General features: G+C 34.0%; 5 protein-coding genes across 7 annotated transcripts; 2 read left to right on the forward strand and 3 right to left on the reverse strand.

Annotated features, from left to right (window-relative positions):
* The first annotated feature begins 570 nt into the window (after window positions 1-570).
* Window positions 571-4,439, forward strand: ND-75 (NADH dehydrogenase (ubiquinone) 75 kDa subunit). The gene is made up of 9 exons (XM_070110147.1): window positions 571-705; window positions 913-1,105; window positions 1,164-1,495; window positions 1,552-1,788; window positions 1,851-2,314; window positions 2,377-2,708; window positions 3,466-3,832; window positions 3,893-4,020; window positions 4,077-4,439. Exons 2-9 carry the CDS (start codon window positions 920-922, stop codon window positions 4,239-4,241), a joined length of 2,211 nt encoding a protein of 736 aa, XP_069966248.1. The 5' UTR covers window positions 571-705; window positions 913-919; the 3' UTR covers window positions 4,242-4,439.
* Window positions 4,292-6,010, reverse strand: comr (cookie monster). Its single transcript, XM_036365279.2, has 2 exons — window positions 5,007-6,010; window positions 4,292-4,953 (listed from the first exon to the last, which is right to left on the reverse strand). Exons 1-2 carry the CDS (start codon window positions 5,912-5,914, stop codon window positions 4,494-4,496), a joined length of 1,368 nt encoding a protein of 455 aa, XP_036221172.1. The 5' UTR covers window positions 5,915-6,010; the 3' UTR covers window positions 4,292-4,493.
* A 387-nt stretch (window positions 6,011-6,397) lies between these two features.
* Window positions 6,398-7,492, forward strand: ND-20 (NADH dehydrogenase (ubiquinone) 20 kDa subunit). Of its 2 annotated transcripts, none has more exons than XM_036365285.2 (2): window positions 6,398-6,494; window positions 6,649-7,492. In XM_036365285.2, exon 2 carries the CDS (start codon window positions 6,667-6,669, stop codon window positions 7,342-7,344), a length of 678 nt encoding a protein of 225 aa, XP_036221178.2. In that variant the 5' UTR covers window positions 6,398-6,494; window positions 6,649-6,666; the 3' UTR covers window positions 7,345-7,492. The 2 variants fall into 2 exon arrangements, with proteins under 2 accessions (XP_036221178.2, XP_036221177.2); XM_036365284.2 differs by having other exon boundaries at window positions 6,411-6,521.
* Window positions 7,493-7,591: 99 nt separating this feature from the next.
* LOC118681290 (2',5'-phosphodiesterase 12) lies at window positions 7,592-9,993 on the reverse strand. The gene is made up of 6 exons (XM_036365276.2): window positions 9,452-9,993; window positions 9,141-9,401; window positions 8,396-9,076; window positions 8,042-8,324; window positions 7,824-7,975; window positions 7,592-7,770 (listed from the first exon to the last, which is right to left on the reverse strand). Exons 1-6 carry the CDS (start codon window positions 9,857-9,859, stop codon window positions 7,657-7,659), a joined length of 1,899 nt encoding a protein of 632 aa, XP_036221169.2. The 5' UTR covers window positions 9,860-9,993; the 3' UTR covers window positions 7,592-7,656.
* A 1,784-nt stretch (window positions 9,994-11,777) lies between these two features.
* Gbeta13F (guanine nucleotide-binding protein subunit beta-1) lies at window positions 11,778-17,630 on the reverse strand. Of its 2 annotated transcripts, none has more exons than XM_036365282.2 (3): window positions 17,414-17,630; window positions 16,436-16,999; window positions 11,778-16,275 (listed from the first exon to the last, which is right to left on the reverse strand). In XM_036365282.2, exon 3 carries the CDS (start codon window positions 16,208-16,210, stop codon window positions 15,188-15,190), a length of 1,023 nt encoding a protein of 340 aa, XP_036221175.1. In that variant the 5' UTR covers window positions 16,211-16,275; window positions 16,436-16,999; window positions 17,414-17,630; the 3' UTR covers window positions 11,778-15,187. The 2 variants fall into 2 exon arrangements, with proteins under 2 accessions (XP_036221175.1, XP_036221173.1); XM_036365280.2 differs by having other exon boundaries at window positions 11,778-16,223; window positions 17,414-17,628.
* Window positions 17,631-18,172: the final 542 nt, after the last annotated feature.

Here is an 18,172-nt window from a genome sequence, read left to right on the forward strand (position 1 = left end):
AGCCTTTTTGATTGTAACTTTTGCCATATTTCATTAGTGAAATTATCCTTCCAATTTGCCTTATTTTAGATATATAGGATAGACGCCTTCCAGAAATGTAATTTCTTAAAGCAGAGTTGACAAAAATATATTCACCCCCTGATTTCTCGCGATTCTATAATTACAACTTGTGTACGTTCAGAATTCTTTCAACGTATAGGAGTTTCGGGTAGTCGCGACTTGCTGGAACTATGGTGCACGCTGCATCCATTTAATACTGTTACGATCTTTTCATATGTTACAGTAACCTGTGTTTTAAAACTGAAACAACCTGACACCTCTTTCGACGAATGTAGGGCACACCAAAAAACCCTGGTTCCTATTTTCCGGTTTCTGATTATTCGTAATAACTGTCACATTTATATACATATGTCGTTGGGGAGTAGCAATATATACTGAAATGTATAATTCTTTTGTTTTGCGATGAATTTTAAATTTATTCGCGATAAGATTTACAAATGTTAATGTGTAACAATAATTTTTAATTTAAAATTTCCATTCCATTAAATGCAAACTTGATGTTTTGACATACATATACGTACATATATACATACGAAATGTCATTGATCAGTTGTCAACTGTCATATTGGATACTATCTGCACATAAAAAATACATTTGTAGTCTACAATATTTTGCTGTCGCTGAAAACATTTTAATATTTTAAAGTAAGTATTTATCAAATATATTTCCGATAAACATTACATATCGTACCTAAATAATAAACCCCTTCTAATAATATTTAAAATTTTTAGTTTGTCTTTTCCAATTAGTTTTTTATAAGGTCTTTGACTTATGTAATTAGGAGATACTATACGTTTTGAACTTAATTTTCTTATAAAATATTTCTATAAATTGATTGTATTGATTTTTAGAAAAAAAATGTTTCGTGCACCGCTTACGAAGGTTATACAAGGAAGATTCGGTTCACCAACACATGGGATTACCAGCAAAGCCATTCGTTCCAGCGCTGCGTTATCGCAAACACCAGCTAAGGCACCAGAAAAAATAGAAGTTTTTGTTGACGACGTCTCTGTTAAAGTTTTGCCTGGAACTACTGTTTTACAGGTAATATATTAATATAATTTTGAAAATATTACTATAAAATAATATTTGGTTTTGGCAGGCATGCGCTGTGGCTGGGGTAGAAATACCACGATTTTGTTATCACGAACGTTTGTCAGTTGCAGGCAATTGTCGTATGTGTCTTGTAGAAGTAGAAAAAAGTCCAAAACCCGTAGCAGCATGTGCAATGCCTGTAATGAAAGGATGGCGTATAAAGACTAACTCGGAAATGACCAGAAAAGCTCGTGAAGGCGTAATGGAATTCTTGTTGATGAATCATCCACTAGATTGTCCTATTTGTGATCAGGGAGGCGAATGTGATCTTCAAGATCAAGCTATGGCGTTTGGTTCAGATCGATCCAGATTTACTGATATAAATCATACTGGAAAAAGGTACGTTTTAATATTTATGTTTTTAATTATAAATTAATTCGATTGTAATATTTCAGAGCCGTTGAAGATAAAAATTTTGGACCACTAGTCAAAGGAATAATGACTCGTTGCATTCACTGTACTCGTTGTGTTCGATTTGCCTGTGAAGTGGCCGGTGTTGAAGACCTTGGCACCACGGGCCGTGGTAATGACATGCAAATCGGTACTTATGTTGAAAAACTGTTCCTGTCTGAACTTTCCGGAAATGTTATAGATTTGTGTCCTGTTGGTGCATTGACTAGCAAACCTTACAGGTAGCTGTTTTTGTTTTATATTTTGATATCGTTCAAATGAATATAACAAAATGATCCAATAGTTTCGTAGCACGGCCATGGGAAATTCGAAAAGTTAATAGTATTGATATTTTGGACGCCGTTGGTAGCAATATTGTCGTAAGCACACGAACGAACGAAGTTCTACGTATTGTACCCCGAGAAAATGAGGATGTTAATGAAGAATGGTTGGCTGACAAATCCCGTTTTGCATGCGATGGTTTAAAACGTCAACGTTTGGTTGCACCCATGGTTCGCATGCCAAATGGTGAATTACATGCAGTAGAATGGGAAGGAGCATTAATATCAGTTGCTAAAGCTATAAAAGACGCAAAAGGTGCCGTTGCTGCTATAGCTGGTCAACTGGTTGATGTAGAATCGCTTGTGGCTCTTAAAGATTTACTAAACCGTAATGGGGGGGAAACTCTCTGTACCGAGCAAAACTTTAATGTTAAGGGTTCTGGATCTGATTTGCGATCAAACTATGTTTGCAATACCACTATAGCAGGTGAGACATTTTATATTTTTATAACTTTAATAAATTCACAAATCGATTGATATCCGTTATAGATCTAGAACAAGCAGATGCTGTTTTACTTATCGGTACCAATCCACGTTATGAAGCTCCCTTAGTCAACACTCGTTTACGTAAATCATACATCAATAACGAAATGGATATTGCTTCCATTGGACCCAAAATAGATCTCTCATACAATCATCAAAATTTGGGAGAAGATGCTGGTTTAATTAATCAAGTTTGTAATGGTGGACATGCATTTTCAAAAGTACTTGAAAATGCTAAGAAACCCGCAATTGTACTGGGAGCAGATGTATTGGAAAGATCTGATGCAGCTGGAATACATTCAACAGTAGCTACGTATTGTAAGAAACTCAACAAACAGGTGGGTACATTGAATAACATTAGCAATCAACGGTCGTTTGTTTAAACTTATGGCATTATAAGCTTTTTTTTTAATATTAATACTTAATATAGTTGTAGCAACAGAAAACATTCCCTGTATAACCGACGGTTAAAAAGCCTAAGGTTTTAGGCATTACATTTGCAGAGGTTTAAGGTATTTACTCCGCATATGGCAGCGATCATTGCCAAACAGGCCGAAACAAAATGTCAAGTCGCTAGCCAGGACGACCTAGTGTTATGACAAGGAAGCGTTGATTTACTTCCAAGGCAATAGGCCGGTCGGGCAGAAAATACGCAGCAGCAGTATGCTCGTCTGGATATAGCTTTAGAATAGCCAGTACACTTCGTACAATAACAGGATGCTCTTGATGTCTCGCATCAAACACCTACACAGTGAGGTCCATATACTTCCAGTTAAGGAACACAACGAATTCCTCTTCAGGCAGACTACACAATGTGTCTCCACATCTTTTCATACCCTATGAAACCAACTCATCTAACACGCTTTTTGTGTAAAAAACTATGCTCCGAATCAAAAAAATGAAGTTATATGATGAAATAAATTTAACCCAATCCAGAAAACTATTATGACTAGAAAAGTTTAAATATAATTTCCCTGTATTTAAGATGCAAAGACTTCGGCATATCTTACTTTTAGCAAAATTCAATTTATCACAAGATGTTATTTATTTACTTCATTTTAAATTTGTGTCTGTGGGGTTTTTTTTTAATTCCAGGGCTGGAATGCATTTAATGTGCTGCAAAATAATGCAGGGCAAACCGGTGCTCTGGATGTTGGATATCAGCCGGGAATACAGGCTGCACTTAAAGTACAGCCGAAAGTTCTAATACTTCTTGGAGCTGATGGTGGAAAAGTTGACCGTGAAAAATTGCCTAAAGATTGCTATGTTATTTATATAGGACATCACGGCGATAATGGTGCTTCGATTGCAGATGCTGTTCTTCCTGGAGCTGCGTATACCGAAAAGCAGGCAATATATGTGAATACAGAAGGTCGTGCTCAGCAAACATTAGCCGCTGTATCACCCCCAGGAATGGCTCGTGAGGACTGGAAGATTCTACGTGCTCTGTCAGAAATTTTAGGTGGACTTAATGTTTATTATGTATTAAAAACTTGAAATTATTTGATTTTAAATGTTTCAGGCACACCTTTGCCTTATGATAATTTGGATGATTTGAGAAATCGCATTGAAGATATAGCTCCGCACTTGGTACGTTTTGGAAAGTTGGAGTCTCCTACATTCGGCAGTTTAACTGAGCAATTGGCCGCAGTAAATTTTTTATTTTAGCTTCCTGATTTTCTGAAGGTAACAACTTTCTTTTCTAGTCCAAGTCAATTGAAAATACAAAAATAGATGTAAAACAAAAGAAATTGCGAGAATACTTCATGACGGACCCGATTTCCCGAGCGTCACCAACAATGGCTAGATGCGCGCGTGAAGTATCTGGAGAAGAAGCAAAGGAAGAGTCCCAAAGACAAGCCGCTTGTTAAATATATACGAAAATATGCAACTTTCTAATCGATACACCTTAGAACAAAAACTAATATGTATTGTTGAATATCTTCTGGCTGTATTATTTAGTAAGACGCATAATAATTCTTCAAAACTAAATACCAACAAAGTGAGGATAAACATTATAAAGGTCGTTAACGTTTGATTAAAATTATAACTAGGTAAAAAACTAAGAAGGTATAAATTATTGAATTGACAAGTTTTGCTAGTACACTTGATCATCCTGATCATTAATGACGTTCATATAGTAAATTTAAAGATGCACGGTACTGACTAAAAAAATTTCGAAAATTGGCTTCATTCTCAGAATCAGATTCATCTGTAATTTCCATTTTTATTGCCGTAGGCATTTGTGGAAAGTCTTTTGTTTCGCCGTAACTAACTTTCATATCTTCTTTGATATTCTCCTTGAATTTAATAAACTCATCCATGGAAATTTCTGCCTCGGTATCTCCTATAGCACAAACGTTCAAATTATCTTCGGATTTAGAAAAATTTTGATTTACGTCGTCCTCTTCGTCGTTCTTAAAAATTGGTTCTAAAGTTGAAGATAAATTTAACGTAGGTGAAATTTGCTGCGCAATACATGAGGGCGTTGTAGACGACGTTAAAGTACCATCTTGGTCACCAACATGGAGCTGATCGCCAAATGGTTCTTCAGTGGATAAAATAGCTTGTTGATTAGCAGTGCTGAAATATATATGTTAATTAAATGTACAAATAAAATATTTACATAATCGAACCATATTTCAGCTACAATTTTTTTTATTTCCATTGAACCATCTTCATACATTGGCAAATAATCTCCAAAAAAATGAAGGACTTGTTCTTTACTGCAGTTGCCGTAATAGCCTGCATATTCTGGGCGAAAGTCTTCTCCTAAATGTAATACCGAATCATGCGGATTCTCAAATAAATCAACGGGTAGCTCTATAACTTGTTCTTCCTCTACGGGTCCGGTACCCGAACGACTAGTCACATCAGATTTAATGCGGCGTTGTTGAGCTTGAATAGCTGCAGATTCATCAGATGCATGTAATTTGTCTTCCAAAATGCGTGTTTCATTTTGGAAACTCAAAACTGTTTGAAAGCGTAATCTGCTCTTTTGAATATTTGATAGACCTCCATGTGACATAAAACACAAGTCGCCCAACATACGGTCAGAAACCTGGCGGTTCTTATTTTCTTCAACCAAACGCTGCGATTGGTTAGTAGTCTCCACATCGTTGTTACTCTTTTGATCCATTTCTCCTAATAATTGATAAGTATGTCGTCGTATTTTCGCCAGAAGGTCTAGGCGATGACGTTGGAAATTTTCGTTTCTATACTGAAGTAGTAAATCTTCATCCGCTTCTGGCATGGCATTAAGTCTATCAAATTTAAATTGCTCGAGATGATCCAAAAAGACGGAACGATTTTTAATTTTAAAAATAGACTGAGTAGAATTTAAATAATCTTCTAGGGCTATTAAATCAAGTAGTATCACCGTTCCGTCTCGATTCCAACGTAAAAAATCACAATAATCTAAATGAACAACTAACCACAATTTGTATGGAAAAGGAAAATTTAATATATCTTGTCTTGTGACGTATGAAGACAATTCCTGTGTACATTCCATGACTGATGAAAGGAATTCCACGTTATTTTGCATTTTTTTCCAAAATGAGAAGCAAGCAAAGTTACTTTTTATTTTTCTTTATTTTTTAAATAACCTAACCGTACTATATTGAGACAAGCCAACGGAAGAGGATATATGTTACATATTTCTACAGTGCTGCAATTTCGATATAAAGTGTACATTTTCTTGAAATAAAAAAAAATAGCATTGGAGAGGGAAATTCTAAAATAAAGAAAATCAAATAACAAGTGTAGGGATTACAAAATAATATGCTGTTTTGTTCCTAGTAGTGTGTTTATAATTCTAATTAAAATTAATACTTATAATTTATTAAAAATATGAATTAAACTATTGGATATTGATTACCTAGTATTAGTGTACTAGTATATCGTCTATGTAATTTTTTTTCTGTTTTTGAACTCTTAATATGTAATTGTTTCAAATTATTATTTTCAAAAATGTTTTTTTTTATATTAGAGCAATTTCCCATAATTGTAGAAAGCATCCCGTTTTCCTGTCAAAATAGTCGACGCAGAACACTTGTAATCAAAATCGATAAAATATTTATGTCACTTTTGACAATTGCCAACCGTATGTTCGCTGTCAACCTAAGGTGAAAGAATCTAGTTATATAAAAAAGGTTTTTGCAATTTTTATTTAATTAAACCATTTTTTATTAAACTTTTGATCTTTTTAGTTGTGTTTATATATTATTATTTAATTTATCATCGCTATGGATTCATTCATATATTTCACATCTCTTGCAGAACTCGTAGTAATTAAAAATGCTTCGCTCTGTTGCTGCGCTGGTAAACAAAACATCCAAAGTGCTGGTATGCAACTCTGGATACTCCAGTACTTTATTTGTTAATGGAGCTTTCGGACCTGCTGTTAACACGATTGCAGTGCGGCAACAGCAAACAATGCCAGTGGTAGATTCGAACAGTCCACTCCCGAAAAAAAGTGCGTCACCATTTGGTAGAAATCAACCTAATATGGTGGAATGGTCGATTGCTCGTTTGGATGATCTTTTGAATTGGGGCCGCAAAGGTTCCATTTGGCCATTGACATTTGGATTGGCTTGCTGTGCTGTAGAAATGATGCATATTGCAGCTCCTCGTTATGATATGGATCGATATGGCGTTGTATTCCGTGCTTCACCGCGGCAAGCAGATGTTATAATTGTTGCAGGGACCCTTACAAACAAAATGGCACCTGCTCTCCGTAAAGTTTATGATCAAATGCCTGAGCCTCGTTGGGTTATTTCCATGGGTAGTTGTGCTAACGGTGGTGGATACTATCATTATTCGTACTCAGTTGTGCGAGGTTGCGATCGTATTATACCAGTGGATATTTATGTTCCGGGATGTCCACCAACTGCTGAGGCTCTTATGTACGGCGTTCTTCAGTTACAGAAAAAAGTAAAACGAATGAAAACGTTACAAATGTGGTACAGAAAGTAGGTCAGTGTAACTTAAATTTCACCCTAGACCATAATATTTAAGAAAAATCACAAGATGTATGCAGTGGTATGAGTACAATTCTACGTAATATATACTATATTAATTAATCTTGTGTGTGATATCAAAAATAAAACCGAGTTTCAACTTATGAATATTTACATTATTGCGTTAACAAACTGTTAAAAGTATATATATATTTGTTAAATTAACTGACGCTATCCAATTAGCTATAACAGAACTGCTTGAATTAAACTAATAAGCAAAATCAAAGTTTATTCACTTTCATCTTAAAAAACTAAACATTAAAAAAGTTTACAAAGACTTAAACTTTAGATCTGCAACTAGGGCCACATGGTCCGAGGGGAAAACCACAGATGGTATAGCTGTATGACATTTCAGTTCTTCTTCCGTAGGCAGAGGTACCACCTGTAACTCAAATTATTTAGCATTTAAAAACTGTCAGGGGATATTAAAAATACCTGATGAATATCTAAGCAATCACTTTGATAAAATATATAATCCAGGCAGGCTGCAAATGTATGTGTAAAGTTCGTGTAAGGAGGTGTACCACATGCAGATTTTATTTGAAAAGGTTGAGAAAGGGACACATTTTGTACTGCCTCTTCGATATCTGAAATGAAATGGAATCAGACACATTATTGTCAACATTCTCTCGTATTAAAATGAATTCTAGTACTGCTTATCCAATCCATGCATCCTTTCCCCACGTTTCCTTCCAACATTAATTTATAAATGCCACATTCCGGAACGCTGTTGAAATCACCGCAAAATAGTAATGACAGCTCTCGCCGATCAGACAAATTTAGCTTAGTTATAATATCTTCATATATGTGTTCGATGTACAACATTGCAAAACCCATTTGTAACAGTCTAATATGATCCGCATCGGGATGGAAATAAAGGTGCGTATTCGCAACTAACAAATAACGCCCGCTTTCCTTACACTTTAGCACCAATAACTTTAAGAAAATATAGTTCAACAAAATATTGAATTTGCATTTCAAAATCAATTTCATATGTATGTATATACCTGAAGTGTTGTAGACCTATCGCAAATTCGCTCCACAAGTTTCGTGTTATTTTTTATTTGTGTCCATAATTCCGCAAACTGTGGGAGAGTACGAATATTTTCCCCAATATTTAGTTCATATTTATAAACCAAATTAAAACGGGATGTCAAGTAAAATATAGCTACACCCTCTCCACATGTGCCTTTCTGAGCAATAACACCATGGTAACCAAATTCTTCAGAATCAAAGATATTTTTCAGATCTAAATCAAATATTTTTAAATCTACTTCCTGCAAACAAATAATGTCAGCATTGTAACCAATTATTTCCTTCAAGTATAATTGCTTGCGGTAGTCGATTTTTAACGCATATGGTGGGCAGTAAGGAAAAAGATGCGTTCGCGTATAATCACTGTCGGCATATAGATCAGCTAAAATATTATACGAAACCACTCGAATATAATCACCTCTCAATCTATTTTTGGTACACAAGTGCCTTGTCTCAAATGGGCAGTGGCCCGGTCCTGCCTGTACTTCATTTTTAGTAATATGTTCAACTTGTGGGCCGCATTGACCAGCTTCGTTGCTAGGTGTTAACTGAAACTTTAAAAAGTATCCTATATCCTTAACACTCGTATCATAATGGAAACCATTACCGCACTCTATCCATTCAGCTCCCCGAAGTAAATCTCCGCTAGATGGCTGTTTCAATAGAAAATATGTTAAATTAATTTGGTCAAAATTAGATTTAAGAAACAAAAATTACCTTTTTTGCTTTATACCATTTTCCAATACTGTGTTTACGATTCGCAAACTGTAATTCCACTTTGCTAGGGTATACTCTAAAGCCTGCTAGTATATTTGTCGGTAAAGTTAAATTTAAAACCCAAGGAAAGTTGTATACTATTTCATAACTTTTATCCATCACAAGTAATTTCAAGTCATTACTTTTGGTTTCCAGTAGTTTTTCAAAAGTCATATTTTCAACTTTTTTACATAATTCAGAACGAACAATTTCTACAAGAATCTGAATGAAATTCATATTAAATTATATTAATAACAATTATGATAACATACCTTATCGTAATTGTTTGTTATTGGTTCTTGTGTCTGGGACAAGCTTTTCTTTTTGCCCTTTTTCGATTTTTTACTCAATTCCTTTTCTATATTATTCCGTATACGTAAAAGTGCATCTTCTATATTTTCAGTAATTTTTCGACAAAAGTTAAACTCTCTATCCACTCGTACGTCGTCATTAGTAAACCTAAAGTTGATATGAAGATCTTGACTAGATCCATCATGACGCAAATATACCTTATCCATTTCGTATTTAATTCGATGAGAATATGCTGTGCGGTAAGTTGAATACCAAAGTAAATTCCAATTACGGTTTAAGTGCAGATGCAATGAGCAGGTGACAATTTTTTTTAGCCCAGTTATGGGATAAATCAAACCGATTCTCAAGTTGGAAATTGTTGACAGCATTGAGCATTAACTCAATATGGCACATATGAAAGATCAACGCTGATATGCACAATAATGTATGAAATAAACATAAATATATAACTAAATTTTATAAAACATGTGGTACATATGTATATATAATATGAAATGCGTCTAAAAGGTTTTATGTCACTTCAGGTCGACATAAAATAATAACAATAACCGATATACAAGTACAGCTTTAGGGAGCAATCGATATAATTCGATAATTATATTTCAAATACTTCAAATAAAAAAATTATGTGCATTAGAAATTTTTTCCATTACGTTCTTCAAAATATAATGCTTATTTTGTTATCTCTAGTAGAGATATTGGGAAAAAGAAGTGAATGAAAAACATGAAACCTTTGGAGCGAAACGCTAGCGGAACTATTGCTGGAGTTATGATAGAAAGAAAATTACCTGTTAAAAACTTCGAAAAATTGTCATATATTAAATCAAAATTCACAATTATGCGTATTTATTTATTTAGGTGTCGTAGTGTTTTAAAAACGAATAATATCTGCAAAATTTGTTAATGCAAATATGTTAAACAGCAATCACTGTATACAGAGATGTGAGTATGTTTCATTTCGTTCCCATGACAATCATGCATACGTATCCGAAACGGTCTTGGATATATATCCGGCTAAATAGTGTTAACTCGCCAGCATTCTTCAAAATTATTGGCGGAATGTTATCTAGCGCTACAACATGAGTATCTTGTTTTTCACACACAGGTGTTAAAATAAGATAGATTTGATAGAATAAATTTAAATAGCTTGCTTGTGCTTCGTAGTTCCGTTTAATATGAAGTTATCTTTATTAAAATACAAATATTCGATTTATTATGTTACCACTTCGACATCAATAGTTCCATTAACACTGGCCTACCAACTTTTGTGAATATGTTGATGCAATAATAAATTGGTAGTCGAGTATTTTCTCGATTATTTTCCGTTAATACTAAGATGTGACTACGAGTTCCTAATTTTGATCATAATATAGGATAAATGATTTCATTTCATCTAAATAAATTACACACATTTAAGTGCAGCTAAATATGAGTATAGCATTGACATAAATTAAAAGAATCGCTTCTTTTTACTCACGAATAATATATAATATAAACTAATCATTCTTCATTCAAATCATATTCCGACTTCCCAAAGTAGGAAGACTGGCCGTGAAAATATCCCGTGGTGCTACTTCTAATCACTAGCCACGACCTATTGTTCCCACTCCAGTCGGGTCTACGTAACCGGAAGGGACCCTGATTTTTATCCGACCAAGGACTTTCAACTCTGCAGAATTCTGACGCTACAACTACAACAATAACCTATAGCCGTACTGGCGTAGACAGCACTTACGCGGGTATAGCCGAGTTAACAACCGCGCGCTACTCGTTTTTTTTCTTCGCTATTCGGCGCCAATTGGAGATATCAAGTTCCTGGTCCTTTACCACCTGATCTCTACAACGGAGTTGCTTCCACCGGCGGGTACTGAATCAAATACTTTCAAAGCGGGATCATTCTCATCCGGACAACATGACCTAGCCAACGTAGCCGCTGTCTCTTAATTCGCTGAACAAAGTATATCTCATACAGCTCATCGTTCCATTGACTTTATGTAAATTTATTTATTTTTTCTGATGCTACAACAACAACCTATAGCATATGTACAATTAATCAAAGATTGCATATTATTAAAATAAAACTAAGCAATAACAACACAAAATCACAAAGTTAAATACGAATAGCCTTATTGTGAGTCTCCAGACTGTAATGCAACTAAGTAATCAGTTGCAATAGTTAATTTGCATAGTCTATTCCGCAATATGTGCATGCATATTAATCATAGTAGTGTCCGAGGACAACATCCCAAACACAACCATTTTTCATTTACACTAACTAAGCAAATGTATTTTTTATTTAAATTTCAGTTTATTTTAATTATAATTACAGATTTAAATATGAGTTGAGATGTTTTAAATTTTTATTTCTTTTACGTTACATCCACCGTTCCCATTTTTTTCTGATTTCATACTATTTATTATATTTAGGTATTCAGCTGTTTTTACATTTAATTTTGGCTTCTAAACACAATTGCGTATTGTTAATCAGATGTAAAAATAAAACACATTACACATACACCTCTCCTGAGTCCAGGATCCCCGTATTATAACTAAAATTGTATTTCTATTTTATTTCTGCATTCAATGCTAGAAAATATGGAAATATTATGATTTGAATGCGTTATTGAGGGTATCAGAGAGTGATTGTAATAATACAAATGATAGTTAAAGTAAAAAAAAATGACATTATAGCAATAATGGAAGAAGGAAGGATAAAGTACGTTTTATCTATTTTTATTTCTATTATAAATTTTATTAAATCAGTTCTAAGATTTGAAATAATACCGAAAATAATAATAGGAGGAAAAGGATTACAAAATATATCCACGGCAGGTTTGCGGCATTACATAGGTACATATGCTGCACTGTAGAATCCAAAGGAAAATTAACAAATACAGCGTAAATTTTGTAGGCGGTACTTTCGAGTGGGTAAATACGAACGACACAATACTCAATATTTCTTCAAAACATACAAAAATACGTTTAAAAATGTTTAAAGCTCAATTTAATACAGTATAACTTTAAATAAAAAATAAAACAAAATAAAAAAAAAAAAAACAATTAACATACGTGTATGAAACAATAATTGAAAATATATATTTCAATTATTTTATAAAAATGACAAAATAGGATTACGTAAAACATTATATATTATAAGTTTAGGAGTCACTGATGCTTCTAAATATATTTTTGTATTATTTCGTCTTCGTTAATAATTCTGTATGAGCTTTAAATAGGATACACTCAATATATAAGTATTCTTTGTTCATAAATGTATAGAAGTTAACATATAAAGTAAATTTATTATAATTTTATCATACAAAGAAATATATTCTACACAAGCTAGTGTACGCAATAAAATGTAAATTGCAATTATAACCAGTTTTAACTCATAGGTATGTTTTCTTTAAATAAATAACATTAGATAGAATAAAAATAAATGTGTGCGTTTTATTTGACAATATTTTAAATATATTTTTTGCGATTGTTTTCAGTGTTATGTGTGCGTTTGTAAAAGTTGAGTAAGTATTAAATTTTTGGTAAAATCGGTTGAATAATTTATTAAATTGCTTAGCATTTATGCCACAGTGTTTGTACAATTTGTTATGTTATATCTTAAAATAGGTAATTTTTTTGTGCTTAAAAGTCGATTTGTAGCTCATACCAAAGTTTTTTATATGTATACATGAATGATTGAAAACGAGTCAAGTAACTGAATTGGGCAACGAAATACGTAAAGAGAATAGATACATAACAAAATCTAAATCGTATGTATTACTACTGTACCCTTTTGCCTATATTTAAAGTTTTGAAATAATAAAATGCAATACGGTACTTGCGCCAAGTGCAACTACTTTGTACGTATATGTATGTTTTGTATTTATGTATGTATGTGGTTCAGTGTAGCAATTTTATGAACACATCAAAGTATGTCAGCACAAGTACGGGGACTAAAAATTTTGAAAATTTTTTAAAGACGCATTTCCATATGGTAGATATAAATGTTTTTCATGTTAAGTGAAATCCTAACTTCTTATAAAGATGTGGTAACATTACATTATTGACATGTGACCATGCTGTTGTTTTGACAAAGGTTTCGCACGTTTAATGTTTCATCTTCAATTTTCAATTTTATATTTGCCGTTTCTGCATCCCCTACATTTACAAATCACAGCAAGCCCAAACAAAAAAAAAAAAAAAATTTATATATACATATATATTCATATTTTTCGATAATGCATTTCCTTTCATCTTTCTTTGCCTTCATATTATATTAATAAAAGATGTTTTCTCCCTTTGTACGAGTAACATAGTCAATTAAACATCAATTCTCTTCTGATTTTTATTAAATATCCCCTCGTACCGCGATGAAATGGAAATGTAAGAGAGGTCATATATATGTATTCAGTACATGTATGCATGTATATTAGTCTGATTCTTTTTTATATCAATGCTTTTATGGTGCTAATTTGTTATTATTATTTTTTATTACCGATGTTAATAATGCTTTTTTTTACCGGTTATCCTTCTTCATCATTTTTTATAATTTTTCTTCTAATACTTTAAATTAATTTTGTTCTCGCACAATTATGTGACACACATATATTTTATTTTAGCGGTAAGAACGGCGTAATGTTTCTACGGCTGATACCGCTACTGTTTATATTTTAATATACAAATTATTTTACGATCATTAATTTAAATTTAGTTTTCCTCCTATCTTTCTCATTATTATTACGTTTTGTGTATGTAAGTATGATTTTAGCTGCTGCTACATAGCTTATAGGGCCATATATAAAATTTATTCGTTTACTTTTTTATTATTTTCTGAATCATTTTATAATTTTGAGTTGTATATAAATTAGGGCTTAAACTTAATAAGAAAATGTTTATATCTTATTGGGTTGCATTCCAAGTATTATTTACTATACTTCTACAATTTTTTACCCCTTATAATATTTCGACTTAATTTTCTTGCTGTGGTTTTGTAAATGCGTTTTCAACAGATTTCGCTGTGATTTAACTCAGTTAAAGCCTTCGCTTTTATCAGGGCTTCTGTGCTTTGTTTCTCTGATATTCAGTTACATACATATATTCAGTATTATTTTACTGTGACATCATAATCATAATCTTAAATTTTTTTTGTTTTGTCTCTGCAAATTTTTACTTAATGGCTTTGTTTTTGTTGCTTTTGGTTCATTTTTCTCATTAATTTATCGGTCTCGTTACTTTATATCAGTTTTACATTACTTTTAACTTATATGATTTTATGTATATAATTTATACAAATAATTTGTTTAATGTAAGCTTGTATATAAATCGTATGTGTGTGTCAGCATATGCTTCCGTCTTATGTCCAGTGTCCCCTGTCCCGTGACCCTTTCCCGGGTTTTCGATAGTTCGAGTGTTTATATATTTTTGTTTGCGTGTATACTAGTGAATGTTGTGTGTATTGTATGTAAATTTTTAAATATACTGCCGAAAATGGAGGATAATGGGGAGTTACAGCGTGGGAAGTGGCCGTATTACGATGGTGCACGTTAGTCGATCACTAGGTGAGTTGTGGAAAGCGAATGCAATTTAAGCTGTAACTCACTATCGCTATATTCCTCTCTTCATATTCTTATCCCACTCCGTCCGCACTTGCATCCACAAATCTTCCACTTATGGCGGGGTAACGTACAATCGCAAACGCTTTAATTCCACACACGCAAAAACGAATCCCATGATCCCGTTGCAACAGCCATGCCATTTTCGGTCACACCGAGACATGAGACACGATTATCATGACCTGCTAAAATTCCGGATCGCTCTGCTTTCATTGTATCCCATACATTGCAATTGAAATCATCGTAACCCGCTAACAGCAAGCGACCGCTCTTCGAGAACGCCACTGATGTGATACCGCAGATAATGTTGTCGTGCGAATACATTGCCAACTCCTGGTCTGCGCGAATATCGAAAAGGCGGCACGTGGCATCATCAGAACCTGTTGCAAATGCTTGTCCATTAGGGAAAAATGTCACTGCGTTGATGTCAGATTCGTGTCCCGGAAATGTTTGTTTACATACACCTTCACGGATATCCCATAATTTTGCTGAAGCATCACAAGCACCAGACACAAATGTTTTGCATCCTGGCGCCAGAGATAACGCCATTACATCGCCAGTATGTCCTAAGAATGAGGTTACTTGTTGGCCTGTCTCGATGTCCCAGAGGCCACAAGTCATATCGCCAGAGCTGGTAACAATCTGATTGTCATCCAGAAAACGACAGCATGACAAATATCCACCGTGGCCAGGTAACTCACGTGAGACGCGCACATTTCCCTCACGCGTCTTCAAGTTGTAGATTGAACACATATTGTCAAGGCCTCCACAGGCGACATAACTTCCCGAAGGTGCATATGCGCACGTCATCACCCAAGAGGACCGCAAAGGTATAGCATGCACCTTATTGGTGGTGTGTGAATCCCAGACGATCAATTTGCCATCCTGTGATGCCGAAACCAAATTGCGCGAATCACTACCCCAATGCATAGCGTAAATCTTTGCCAAATGACCTCGCAAAGTACGCCGTGTGCGCATCTGAATACGGCCTATTGGTTCCAATGTGGCAGCGGCTTGCACTAAACTTGTGTCACATGCAGCCTTACGTGCATCTCGTATGGCATTTTTAAGAGATTCGGCTTCTTGTCTTAAGCTATCTAATTCATTCATTTCGGCGATGTTGCTATTGCAATTGATACAATAAAATTTTGTTACCTTTTAATATTTTGAAGCTCCTTTATGTATGTATGTATAGTAGAATTAAGATTTATATAAAATTATGTTAATTATTAAATATATATGCATATATGTACAGTAAATTTCTTTTCTTTTTTTAAATAACAACGTTAATACTTTTCTTTATCTCTTCTAATAAGTCTGTGTCATAAAATGTACCTAAGTAATTTATCCACTGGCGATACAAGAAGGATGAATTAAGGGTGCGGTTTTGTCTCCTCTGCTAATCGAGTGTAAATTAAAGCGATTCCAGTTTTCCTTGATGTAGTATAGTTATTGGTACAATATTATATGTGGATTTAAATGAAAATTTGTGCGTTCCAATACTTGTGCTTCAATTATTAATTTCGTGTTGCGGTCTTTGGTTTTTTATGTCGCTCTTATCCAAATACTTTGCCTTCCCTACGCTCGATTATTTTTGCTGCTGTATGTATATATATATATGAACCTTCTATAATTTTCATTCGGGTAATGGTATGGCGGTGAATAATTTTTTCACAAGTTAAACGGATTAATCAGAGCGCAGAACAACTTTATACCTTCAATTAAACGACTTTAACCAGAACGTACCTCTGCTTTATTTACAGTTCACTTTTACAATTTTTAACCGATTTTTCTACTGACAAATTGGACAATTTTTATTATTCGCTTCGTTCTCTTCTGCTTAGCTCTACTTTTTTGGTACACCAAAATCGCTTTTAATTCGCACCACCAATAGGGGAGCTTTATGGAGAACGAAGGCAGCGACAGCAGCAGCGACACAAAGCAGCAATATACATACGTATTTGGCACAGAGGACGAACGACAGCACGATAATGCGAGAAGCAGTTCAGCAGAGCACAATATAGTGCCGTCGCAGAAACACCGAATAAGTTGAACGAAAATTTAACGAATCCGAATGTAAACGGTTGTCGCAGTCATACCAGTTATATTCAGAAGTCCGGATCAACGTATGCAAAAGTGCAAAAGAGAGGAAAATATTGAGAAAAGAAAAATCAATTTTAGATATTTTCTCGAATCAGCACATTCATTGCGCTGCTCCTTTTAATGCGGAGCATTTACTCTACACTATGAGGTGCTTCTTCTTTCATTAACACTAGCCAATATTACTAATTTTTCATGGAATTTTTTTCTTACATTTTCCCTTAGCTCTTCACTGCACTATAAAACATGCGAATCGAAATTCACTGTATTTTAAATATCTGTTGAATTCAGATTTGTCTTTTTGTCACCTAGTATATAACACTGCATTCAGTTTTCAAAAATCCCTACTACAATGAATTTTCACATTCAACTAACTCGAACCCAACTTCTACTACTGATTTAAGTTTGCTACTTGCTGGAAGAGAGCGGCACTAATCAAAATTCTCTGCTTCTGCCTCTAACTCTGCCACTACCGCTGCTACTTCAGCTGCAAGTATGACAATTCGGCCAACACCTATCACGAAGTAGACATCCAGCGTTACCAGAATATTTTCCAGAGACCGACCACTATTGCCGACTCTCAAACAACTAAAAACAACTAGGGCTCTCTTCAAGCCAATAATTAAAAAGAAGAAGAGAAACAGTATAGTAAGCGGTTGATTATATTGAAATAGAGCTGTTAAAAGGACGACTATGTGATGTAAAATTACAATTAGTTTTAATGGTAAAACCATTGAGTTGGCAGCATTCTCGACGTCATAGAATGACGGCTGCGTCATATTTTAACCACATTTAAATTAAACACAGGATGACACAGAGACCACATCCTATATCAGAGAACGTATATTATATACATGATATTTCTGGACCTTCTGTATAATTTACGATCTCTGAAATTTTCTTGGTGCTGCCAACCGAGAAACTGAAGATTGATAGATAATTAAAGAGCTGAAAAATTGTAAACGAAAAATC

This window comes from Bactrocera oleae, chromosome 5, assembly GCF_042242935.1.
Source record: "Bactrocera oleae isolate idBacOlea1 chromosome 5, idBacOlea1, whole genome shotgun sequence".
Classification (NCBI taxonomy): Eukaryota; Metazoa; Arthropoda; class Insecta; order Diptera; family Tephritidae; genus Bactrocera; species Bactrocera oleae.

Bases quoted from the DNA above. Each gene is read 5' to 3' on its own strand.
- ND-75 (XM_070110147.1), top strand. From the start codon at position 920: ATGTTTCGTGCACCGCTTACGAAGGTTATACAAGGAAGATTCGGTTCA. The intron at 2,315-2,376 runs GTGAGACATTTT...TATCCGTTATAG, and splicing joins TTGCAATACCACTATAGCAG to ATCTAGAACAAGCAGATGCT. The intron at 3,833-3,892 runs GTGGACTTAATG...TAAATGTTTCAG, and splicing joins TGCTCTGTCAGAAATTTTAG to GCACACCTTTGCCTTATGAT.
- comr (XM_036365279.2), bottom strand. From the start codon at position 5,914: ATGCAAAATAACGTGGAATTCCTTTCATCAGTCATGGAATGTACACAG. The intron at 4,954-5,006 runs GTTCGATTATGT...TATATATTTCAG, and splicing joins AAAATTGTAGCTGAAATATG to CACTGCTAATCAACAAGCTA.
- ND-20 (XM_036365285.2), top strand. From the start codon at position 6,667: ATGCTTCGCTCTGTTGCTGCGCTGGTAAACAAAACATCCAAAGTGCTG.
- LOC118681290 (XM_036365276.2), bottom strand. From the start codon at position 9,859: ATGCTGTCAACAATTTCCAACTTGAGAATCGGTTTGATTTATCCCATA. The intron at 8,325-8,395 runs GTATATACATAC...ATTTTCTTAAAG, and splicing joins ATAGGTCTACAACACTTCAG to TTATTGGTGCTAAAGTGTAA. The intron at 7,771-7,823 runs GTATTTTTAATA...TTTGAGTTACAG, and splicing joins ATTGCTTAGATATTCATCAG to GTGGTACCTCTGCCTACGGA.
- Gbeta13F (XM_036365282.2), bottom strand. From the start codon at position 16,210: ATGAATGAATTAGATAGCTTAAGACAAGAAGCCGAATCTCTTAAAAAT.